Genomic DNA, 12,159 nt, shown 5'->3' with positions numbered 1-12,159 from the left:
TTCTCTACGTTCCGCTTTGTTTAATAAAAAAACGCCCACATAAACTTTTCAATGTCCGTTTATTTTAAAGAGTTGTGACGGAAAAAGATAGAAGAAAAAAAAAAACTTTAGGGACTATACATTTATTTAACTAATTCATTAGGAGATATCTTAATACCGAAAATCGTAAATAATGCCACGTTAAAAAACCTATGTTATATCGTTAAGGAAAAGGTGCCGTAAGGACGTTTCCAGTAAAGCTAAAACCTTTCTTATAAATGTTCACAATTGTTCCAAAGAATGAACAATGCTTTAACGGTAGCATATTTATCAAAACACAATACTTTGGGTACCAAACATTATAGCTTATAACTATGGGCGATTATTTTTTGACTTAAATTTTGTCAACATTTACACGTTAGGTTAACATAATAACGAAATTAACAAAACCTGTAGTGAGTTTTTTGCAATTGTTCAGTTTCATGCGATTGCGAAGTTAAAAAAATGTCAAACCATTCGGTAGATTTCACTATGAACACACAGATTGCGAAATAGTCTATCGCAGTGGTTCTCAACCTTTCTGTACCCGTGATCCCTTTTTAATGTCATCAAATAGTCGCGGACCCCTTACATTTTCTGGTGTAATATGTGCGTTTAATTCTTTTTAATAGTTCAGTATATCCGCGTAGGGCACCGTATGTTGAGTGAAGAAACAGAAAACACCAGATTGCTTTATTATGACACGTTTATTTTATTTGCTGCTGCATCTACGAAGCAAGTCTTGAAATGCGTGGTTGTGTTCATCTTTGCGAACGATAGCATAAAGTTAAACCTAGGTCCAGTACATGTGAACTCTTGTAATGCTGCCGTTCACTTTACAATCTATTTGTGTTAGATCACAATCGAAGTGTTACGTCATACTGAATACGATTTACAACATGTTACAATGTGATTTTATCACTTACCAAGAACGTGATTAAGCACATATCCCAGCTTTAATTAATTTAATTTAAAAGTTTTTTAGGACCCCTTAAAAACGTTTTGTGGACCCCCGGTTGAGAACCACTGGTCTATCGTATTCTTTAATTGAGTGCAAATATATTTACATTAAAATGAAACTTGCCCGACAAAATATTGTGTTAACAATTCTGTGATTATATAATTGCAACTTTTTACCGAAGGAGATCGATATAAAAATATTATTGGAAATTAAAAAAAAGGTATCTCTGCACATTTCGCGTACACCATTAGCATTCTCATATGTGATTTATGATGCCGTAAAAAGTCCTAGACTTTTGAGTTCCATTCTCACTAAAATGCCGAATCATGTATAATATGACCTTTTCGATTTTTGGTTACAATTATAAACCCGCAGACAAAGTTATTCACAACATTGTAGACATATTAGGCAACACGACAATATTCTCCACACTAAAGCTAAGACACTCCCACCAAGAATCAGCAAAAAACTATGTTAACCATCAAAATTTTTAACCGAATATTTTTGCCGTGAGTGATGGAAATGGGGCGACTCATGAAAAATACCGCCGTATGTCGTTTTACTCGGACGAACGTCCGAAAATAACTATACGCAATTTCTAGGAAATAAAACCGGTTTAAAAAACTTACCGCATATGGCCTTAGAACCCGCGAAGCAAGATTTCAAGAATAAAGTGCAAAAAAATCGACCGCAAACCATAACACGAGCAGATTACTAAAATAAGCAAAATTTCTTTCAAAATGACCCCAACAGATCGACTCGGAAGGTCTCCCTCTTAAACGATCACTCGAAACTTACGTTGCCGAAAAAACAAAAATATTTTGCGACGAAAAACAGGACGTGGAAAACCGGTCACGTGCAACTGAGATATGCGCGCGCGATTCCCTCACATGGGTGAATCACAGCGGGGGAACGGCGTTAACCCCAACTGGGGTCGGTTAACCCCACCGCGGCGCATCCTGGGTGACCTAAATTGGTGTCGAAAAGCAATTAGGCGCGATTTTCTTTACGCTTGCAAAACCGGCCATCTCTCCCCTGCTGTAATGCTACCGGTGTAGACAGATAAGCTCTTTGCATCTGAAACCGGAAAAACAACTGGTGTTTGGAACTGATGAATCTGTTGATGCTGGTTGAAGGACTACCAAATTATATGACGCAATTATTAAACAACGAAACAATTTTTCTACCCAAATTCCCTGCTATAAATAGCCCGATGACATGAAGCGGTAATCGACGAAAAGAAAGTTATGTTTGAACATAACGGGGTGCGGCGTTAACCCAATTGGGGCAGGTTAACCCCACCGCGGCGCATCCTGAGTGACCTAAATTGGTGTCGAAAAGCAATTAGGCGCGATTTTCTTTACGCTTGCAAAACCGGTCATCACTCCTGTTGTAATGCTACCGGTGTAGACAGATAAGCTGGTTGTGCCTGAAACCGAAAAAACAGCAGATGTTTGGAACTGCTGAATCTGTTGATGCTGGTTGAAGGACTGCCACCAAACGTTGCCGGTCGCTAAAAGCGCTTCCGCGGTGAGTTGATTGAATAGGAAACTTTGCTGATTGTTGGAAGTGCACATTGTTTTACCGATTCGCAAATTCCGGGGAAAAGACAAACCAGCCGTCAAAGATTTTGAAAAGTCGCAAGTATATGGGAAAATGGCAGTATTACGAACTTACTTTTAAAAAAATGAGTTAACTTTTGGTAAAATTCCGACTAAAGATTGAAAAAATACAGCTTTTTTTAAAACAAGTCTACCACTTTAATTTGTTCATAAATTCACTTATTTTTCCCAGCTATCGACTGGGTACACGAAGGAACATGAATCACGCTGTTTATGCATTGTGCCTAACAAACATAATGTCAGTAATATATCAATAAATATAAAACAAAAATTACCCAAAGCATTTTGATTTTCATATTTTGTGCAAAACTTAGTCAAATTACATAAAACAACTAGGCGGGGATGCGATTTGAACTCACAACTATGGCAAAATCGTCTGTGAGTAGCATGTTCAGGGAGTAAGGATTATATTGAAATCATAGTTGCCTGTTGGGTATGGGCAACTTTATCGTGATGACTGAGACTCGAGAAACACAAGGTGCCTGCCAATGAAACGAGATATTATCTTGTTGCTTTCACTTTATTTAACAAAACATAACGTGAATTGATTGAGTTTATTCTGTGAAAGGTACACTCACATATATGTGTTAATAACTGTGATCTAGCGCTTCTGAAGCTGCGTTTTGACCAACGATTACGGCTTACGTATAATTAGTACACCGAAAGCCATTGCAGACTCACCGAATCTGTCGATCAATGATGCAAGCAGGGCAGGCTATAGAAAAAACAAACTATTGATTGCGTTTATGTTTATAAACAGTGCTCTGCAATTCTACATACGCACCTCTATTGCGCTACTTTATGAAAGAAACTTTCCATTTAAACGCAACTGGAATAGCAAACTGTGCGGGCAAAAAAGCACGCAGAAAACCGTGTTTGTGTACATGTTGAAAGCAACGCCCATCTTCAGGGTGCAATGTTATTGCAATTATACTGCACGACTGTATAGAGACTAGGTCACGGATTTGGCTAACGTTACTTCACGTCGTTAAATTGCTGGCTGTTCTGTAGTTCTTATCGTCTTCTGGAAATCGGTCAAATTCGGCGCACACATACAAATCGTTAACAATTCCGCTCGAAATTGTCTGACCTTTGCAACTGCGAAAGGCTACTTTGGGCCGCCGCCGTTACCGATTCGTACCCGGCGCGTCCAAATTTAGAACAGCACAAGAGCCAACTGTCAAGTTTGGCAGCACATCTATCAAGTTCGCCGGTCACGTTTTGGGAAAACTCATGACCTAATGCGGGCGAAAAAAGCCGCGTTTCGCCGCTTTCGTTTGTAAAATCGCATTTATTGAGTGCCGAGCGATGTTGCGATTTTACGGAGAGTTAACTTTCCCTTGTAAATATGCCGCGTTTTGGTACGTTGTAAGTTGTACGATTGGGATATAACCGGTCTTGGCATGTTTATCATCGGATGTGGCCGTTTACTTCTTTGGGATATAATTGACACGATCAGCGGTGCAACCCTAAAATTTTGAATTTCTCCCAAAAATGTATTAACTGATTGTTTAGAGTTTGTTGATATGATAGTTTGGCTGGAGAGGGTATGCAGCCTAATCGTGCAAGCTATATACATGATAAATGTGTGATTGGCGTGGAAATTTAGTCTCTTTGCAATATTTCGTTTACATTACCTGTAATAAATAGTTTCGTTTACATTACCTTTGCATGAGAATTGTGTTTTTGGTATAAAAAATTGTTCTCTAAACAATATTTTTCTTAATAATGAATTGCAAAGCCAAAAGGTCGAGTAGATCGACATCATCTTGATTAAGACGTTTCGATAGGAGCTTGTATTACACATTAACTGAAGATAATACAAGCTCGTATCGAGATGATGTCGATCTACTCGACCTTTTTGGTTTTGCCATTCATTATCAAGCTACATTACAGATCCGTGCATGGTGTACCCAAATATTTCTCTTATTTTTTAAACATTACCTGAAATATTGTAGCGAGACATTTGTTGTAAAAACAAGAAAAAACAGATCTTTTCGCTTAGTCTACCTTAAAATAATTATTTTAATGTTATTCCAAAGCCAACGCACCTAAATTACCTATCGTCTTATTAGCTATAAACTCAGGCTCCAATATCAAACTCGTTTAAACAAGGAGGGCTTTATACCTAAGATCGATAATATCGCCACGAAAGATTAGTAGAGGGACTTTGTTTGTTCTTCGCGACGCTGCCACCAAGAAATCGCTTGATTGGTTCGGACCAAAAATGCCGCCAATATCCGGAGTTGACGAGATAAGGCTGTAATTGGCCTCAACCTATACCCTACAATGCAATCTTTGAAGATAAATCTGACAATTTACCCAGTGGTTTAGCGTTGCTGCATCCGTATTGATAATTTATGCGCAAAATTACTATAGGTTTTGCTTGCTTACAAGGGTTGGTATTCTTTTAAAGATTGAGAATCTCATATCCGAATAGGCTCTTACGTAAGGCTGTATCTATGCTATGTCACGGTTGTTGTTGATAAAACCAACGATATGAACATATAATGTGTCAATACTGTATCGTGAGAAGACAACCGTGTGGGTTTAGGCTTTCAATAAAAGTTTATTATTTTGTTTTATAAGAGACGTTAACCATGAAAGTATATTACTGCTGATACCACACCTTGATTTTAAAGTGACAAAGGTGGTGTCACAATATATTCCGTGTAATTTCAGTTCCCCAAAAGTGATTGGCATTGTCAAAGTTATATGACGCAATTGTAAAACAACGAAACAGTCTCTTTTACCAAAATTCCCTGCTATAAATAGCCGATGACATGTAGCAGTAATATACCAAATGAAAGTTATGTTTTGTAAACATTTCGGCCGGCGTTTGTCATGGGGTTTATTTACACGAAAAACGACGCAGTGTCCTGTTTATTGTGTTTTACCTAGTGCCCATAAACCCTGACATATGTTTACGCTGACCGTAGTCCAACCGCGGACAGAGGGCGATTATTTGACATGTTTTTTGTGACTCTTTTATTTAAAGATTAATATTTAAAAAATATATAGATACAGAGGATAACGTTGCACCTTATATTTAAATTTCTAGTTTGGCCTGAATATTAAAATTTTCTACATTGCACATGAAGCACACTTGTGTAAAAGCATGACAACATTTTAACCTAATTTGTCGTTAAGAGTGCCCAATGATTTCCAGATTTAGAATTATACAATCAGTCTACCAATAAAGATTATTTATACTATGTTTCGTTTATTAATGTATTACACTTCGGCCAATCGGTCATGTTTTTTTGTAGAACCCCGAGTTGAACTAGTTTACCACGTAAAGTAATATTTGAGTGATGCTGCTTCAAAAAATCAAACCATATCAAAATCTATATTACTTAATGCCACAATTTTTTTTTAATTTCTGTCGTGGCCTTCAGAACTCAATCTCACGTGTCGTTACAAAAACAAAATTAAAACTGTTTAACAAATTTCCCCTATTTTATGCGGCTCTTCAAACTCGTAAATTTGTGACTCGGTCCGCGAAGCTCAAAAGTTTGCCCTACCCCCCTATTTAAACCAAACAACAACAAATAGACACTATTTTCGATGAGCCGCTTGCAAGTGTATTTTCGCGTCTTTGCACAAACGAAAAGCAAGACAAAAACTAAAGGCCGGTCGAAAAAGGTTGACGGACATTGGAGATAAATAAACAAAGGCATACAAGACGAGACACCAGCAGAGAAAGTGAAAGAGGCGTGGAACACATGGGACAGGCTAAAAGCGTAAAGAGTACGAAAACTTAATGAAAATCTTGGCCGATACGTAAATAAACCTCTTGTCTGTCACAGCAAAGGTCGCTTGCCAACATTTCGTGTTTAACGATGGGCTTAAATTTCACGGTTTGCTCGGTCGCGCATTTCTGCTTATTTTTTTGCGCCGGCAAAATCTTGCGGCGTTGCGTCGAATTTTTGCCGGAACGTGATGACGTAACACGAAATGCCGCGAAACTAGTTTCATTTTTGAAAAGTCCAGTTTTAATTTTAATTGAGGTTGAGGTAAGTTTTTCGCGCTTTGCATGCGAAATTTACGTAGCCTACTCCATGCTATGACAAAAGGGAAATGCAAAATCAAAAGCGATGAAATTATTTGTGATGGAGTCAACAAAATACGATTATAGTGTCAGGTAAAAAGAAGATAAAAAAAGACTAAAATAAATAAAATTTTCGTGCAAGTTAAAAAAAATATTTTTCAAATTCTTTCAATTGTAGTTAAACAGTTTATTTATACTTAAAAACAATTTTTTTGAGACTTTCAAGGTGCGAAAGCGCACATACGCCCATGTATCTAAATTGTGTTAGGTAATACAAGACAAAATCCTAAACCTGTGTATCGTAAGAGATTGTGAAAAAGCTGAACTGAAAAGCGACAAAAAATACCAAGGAAGGAAAATATTCACAGCCGTTAAGCTCAGAGCTTTGTGGTATGATTCTGTGAAGCAGCTGCAAACACGGCATACGCAAAAATGCGAAGTTGACTTGTAGAAAATGCGGCAAAAAGGACGTGAGAAATGTAAGGTCTGCCTTGTTGAACCATGCACCGGCTCCAATCGCCACGAAAATGGGATTATATATGTGCTCATTTGTATTTGGCGGAAAAAAGTAAAAACTTCTGCTGGGGCGGGCTTATAACGAATACCGCTTTACAATATAAAATGTACTACATGTTTAAGTTAGGTTAGTGTTTCTCAACATAGGGGCCGCGCCCCAAAATGATTAGATCTATTGAGATTGGTTTTAAGCGATATTTCTTCAAATTTGAGAAAGCTGTTTGACAAATGCGAAGACATGTCTAATAATAATGAAATTTGACCATATTTATACAACTGTCTTGTGTTTTGTTCATCTGTTAAAAGTTCAATGCAGTTAAATTTAAGCTTATTATTTGGGTTGCAACGAAAAAACGTTGACAAACACTAAGTTAGGTTTTCTGTAGTTGAGCGTTTATTTTTTAGGCTAGAAACCTGTCCTTGGCCACCAAAAGTGCTTTGATTAACAAGGTTTAGATTAACAAGGTTTAGAAATGCATGTACGTCGAACTTGAGGGGCCCTTTCAAATTGGTACGTAAAAAAAACAACAAAATACAAAAAGGTACCGTCTACAAATTATGATTTACGCAAAATATCTGGGTTAGGTTTAGCATTTGGGTGTGGGTGGATCAAGTAATATTATATTTAATGGTAATAATAATGCCTGACCCACCCAAACCCAAACGCTATGTGCGTTGCGTTGTTTGTAGACCGTACCTTTTTATTTTTATTTTTTGCGTTACATTCTGCGTATCAAAACGGAAAAGGCCCCAAACTTTTTTGGGTGCTGAGCGATTGGGTCCAGCACATGGATCAGCAAGACAAGCGTGGAAAGGGCTCCAAGATGGCGTCGTACTAATCGCTGCACGGACCGCACGCGCAAACAGTGGCCGAATGGATCTCCTTGAGGATCTCTTCCGAACCGCACTGGATCAGGAACGGAACCTACAAAAAAGACAAAAAATGCCGTTTACCCCACAGTGGCGTATATACATTGTGGGTAAAGGGATGACAGATACTTGATATTTACTCCGATACCGATATCGGAAATTTTTTGAACCAAGTGTATCGCGACCGGATACCAAATGACGTCAATATAGTGCTCAAACAGGCAAAATACATGGAATTGAAATGTTCGAAGCTAATTTTTGCAGTTCACTATGCCGAAATTTACTTTATCGTTCATAAGTTGAGTTACCTGAAATTGTGAACCTATACTGTTTTTTTTTATTCATCTTACAAGGTAGAAATTGTTCCGTTGAACTGCAAACCATAACTGAATTGTTTTTTGTTTATGTGTGTAACCTGCAAAGAGGGTACACATGGTTGGGACTTTTTGGGCGAAACAAGTTGGTTTTATAGCACGGATTCTTACTGTATTTAGTCATCGTTTGCATACAATGCAAAAGGTGGAAATACAAGTAGCAAATGTGGAAACCACAGTATCGTATATGCATCCAAAAAGTAACTCAAAAACATTATACGCCATTCAAAAGAAAACTTCAATTCACCATTTAAAGGAAAGACCGATAGGTTTCGAAATTTCGGGCAGCACTGTTTACCAATTCCTGGTGCAAAACAAACTTGCTGAAAGCCACAAAAGTTTCAAACATTCCGACTATCCTGTTTGCCAATGGAAACTATAGTCCCAGAAAACAATCCCGACTTTGATTTTGCGATGTGATTACGATTCGAAATTTCGCACAGCCTTGTTTCTGGATAAAAGCCGATTTTTAAAGTAAAATCTGAAAATACACAAACAATTTATTTACAGTTTGCTCGTGGACAAGACAATGCTGAGTGTAATTTGCTAAAACATACTCACAAATTCACTAACCTGGCTGAGCAGCCACCGGCAAAAAAAAGAACCTGAAAAAAAAAATACAAAAAGAGCCTTGACTAGCAAATTTGCAGCATTCCAGCTATTCCGTTTGGGCGCACCCATTTTGACTCGCGGAATGCCGAGTGTGATTTGGCGATGCGATTCTGGCCGATTTTGCGACTAACGAGAGAGCAGGGCAGGGCTACGGTTGCCCGCACATACGTCGCTTATCCCGGCTAAGTTGGCTTGCGTGCGGCGCCGAGATGAGATTGCCGTCAACAAATTGCCGACGACGAGCCGCAAATTAAACTCAGCGAGATGCGGGCGCGTTTGGCTGGGACTTGGAAACACATAGAGGTCAAAGGAACACGGTTTCATCAAGACAAAAGTCTTTAACGCTAGGGCTTCAATACGTTTTGTCAACGAGAACAATTAAATTTTTTTTGACGTTTTTCTTAACGGATACATTTTGCCAACGAGCACAATTATAATTTAACAAGTTAGCCAAAGGCTATTTGACAAGGGGCTTTGTAGAACGGCAATACAAAAAAGAAGTAAAAAAAAGTAAAAAAGAAGTAGTCCACTGTAAAATGTTTATCGACATTTTTACATGTCCGATACTTTGACAGTTCTTAGTGTCCGATACATTTTATTGCGATGGACGTGAAGTATGACGATCCTTCCGGATAAATGACGAAAATGCCATGACCAAATAATCAAATTAAAACATTGAGAACGTTTTCCAGGTTTTTAAAGAAATATTTGTTTGTTTTTTTGTTTAAGAGGTTTCGTTATCTTGAGTTGTTGGATAAATTAATTTTTAAGATTGAAATCACATCGTTGGATATGGAATTACTGTACTTATTTCGTAGTGGATCGACGGCGATACCACCCAAGTATCGACTCTGAACCATTATTATCAGACATCCTTACATGCAAGTTATAGCAGCTGGGAGTGATAGAAATCTTTTTTTATGTCTAATATCTCGGTGGAATATACTAGATATGTTACTCAGCCAAGTCGAGCATGTTTAAATGAACTCTAAACTAAACAAAAATAAAGAAACTCGATACCAAAACTGTACGCGACATGCACAGAATGCTTCACAAAAATAGACGTTGGAACAGATTTTGACAACTGGTTAACGCAAAAGGTTGCAACAATATGAAAAACCTAAGTCCACATTAACGAATTATACGGCCTAATAATAGTTTGAATTATTTTTTAACAAAACAAATTGAACAATTAACTGGTTTCAACACCAGAGCATAATTACATGGAATCTCAAAACTCAGAAACCCGTAACTTACTATAAAATTCATTCATATGTATTTTTAACGCAAAAACTTGAATTCCACTTTAAAATATCTAACAACAGAACATACCTGTACAATGGCAACAAGACGGACTGAAAATAGAGAAAGGTTTTGCGCTACAGGACAGCACACAAGATTGAGGATCGAACGATTGGGAAGAAACATTTTTAAGGAACAACAGCGAGGTAGAACATCAGGCACATGTTGCGTTGACAGTCACGCTTTCTCATTTAAAAAACAACCCATGATCGAGGCAAATGATCATCACATTTCTGGCATTTGTGCTCTATATTTTTAAATTCACACTTCTAATTTCGCCAAGAAACCATGAAAAGAAAAATACACGATTTGCATATCAATACAGCCTGAAGGCCAATAGCACTATACGCTGTACTAAAACGATTAGAAAACACCTGAATCCACTTAAAAATAGGATTGCATGCAAACTGCAGAACGTTAAACGAAATCGCAACATTCAGGTTTATAAAAGTGAACCAAAAAATCAGGCCAACAACCCAAAACGGGCCCTGGCAAAAAGGTGCTGGCCAGAATTTTATGGCCAAACAACAAGATCGCGCCTCTAATGCACAGCACGTACCACAGGTCCCAATTGACCATAGAGTGGAGATTGCGAAGGGATCCGACGGGTAATTATGAAGCCGCTAAGCGATCAAGGGACAAGATATAAAAGGCAGGTGATAGTTGGGGCTTCGTGGCCGCTCAATTCGCGTGCATTAAGCCCCGTATCGGCGCGTCGCTGTTTATTTGAGATTTGGCTGACGTGGAATCACACCGGGCCATCGTTGATGCTAGATGTGCGGTCGGAGGGCTTGTTTATGCGTGCGTGACAAAATCCAGGGGTGTGCGCTGCTGTCAGGCTGCTGTACACCAAGTGATGGACATTCGCACAAAATGGCAGACGTGTGGGTTTAGGCGGGTTATAGTATGATTTGAATTCCTCGGAATTTCACTTAACGTCAGCCTTATATGCGAAACGTATAAGATGGAATAAAAACGAGATCACAAAGGTCAGGTACGCGGGAAAAACCGACTGATTGCTTCCTGTATTTTAGGAACCACTGATGGAAATTCAAACCTTATCTGCAAATGACAAAGCAACGAGGACACTCTACCACAATAGCCATCGATGTAATTATATTTTTTGCTAACTCACGGTCCAAAAATTGATAAAAATCTCTACTGTAAAATCGAATCCCGCTTTTAAAAGCCCAATAAGGCCAAATCAATTACTTTGCGAAATCTGTTGCGACATCTTAAAGCTAATGCAAAATGATCGTCAATTGCGCCTGCGATTTTCATATTTACCCTCCATTAGCAGATATGCGACCGACTTATCTGATTTGCGACATCGGGGAAAATTTCGACGCTTTCGTGTAAATTCTGCTTCCCGGAATTGTTTTGCAAAAGCAAACAAAACCACCGAAAGACAACTATTTTTCCGTGAAACTTTACTGACGTTTTGGCGTTTATGCACACCGCAAACAAGGTTTCCAATCAGGAATAAATTTCGAAAACAAAATACTTCGACCGGTATGTAAGTTGTTTTGTAGACCGAATCAGCATTGCTCTTTTTCGTAGAACATTTTTGATCAATTGCTTCTAAAACCTTGGAAAATAATGGTGGGAAGTTTTAGGTAGACAAACCACACGACTTTTAAAGCCAATATATATAAGTAGTAGACATTTTTTAATTACATCTGTTAGTTGTGCTTCTTTGCCTCTAAACTATTTTTATTTTAACTTTCTTCTGATAAAGTGTTGTAGAAGACGTAGTAGCAAAATGAAAACCCATGGAAGTAGGTAACATTTTGAGAGATATTGAATAAAGATATATTTCAAATGTGCAAAATG

General features: G+C 38.1%; 1 protein-coding gene across 1 annotated transcript in view; it reads right to left on the bottom strand.

Moving 5' to 3' along the window:
* Positions 1–6,305: 6,305 nt before the first annotated feature.
* LOC146169923 (glycoprotein hormone alpha-2-like) overlaps positions 6,306–12,159 on the bottom strand; it is a 31,083-nt gene continuing 25,229 nt past the window's right edge. The window contains exon 3 of the mRNA XM_083389120.1: positions 6,306–8,093. Within this exon, the coding sequence (XP_083245246.1) occupies positions 8,004–8,093 (90 nt within the window). The 3' untranslated portion in view covers positions 6,306–8,003. The remainder of the gene's footprint in view (positions 8,094–12,159) is intronic.

The sequence above is a fragment of the Ascidiella aspersa genome, chromosome 1 (assembly GCF_963924565.1).
Source record: "Ascidiella aspersa chromosome 1, kaAscAspe10.2, whole genome shotgun sequence".
In the NCBI taxonomy this organism is placed as follows: Eukaryota; Metazoa; Chordata; class Ascidiacea; order Phlebobranchia; family Ascidiidae; genus Ascidiella; species Ascidiella aspersa.
The sequence above is the reverse complement of the archived record's forward strand: the minus strand, read 5'-3'. Positions and strand labels throughout refer to the sequence as shown.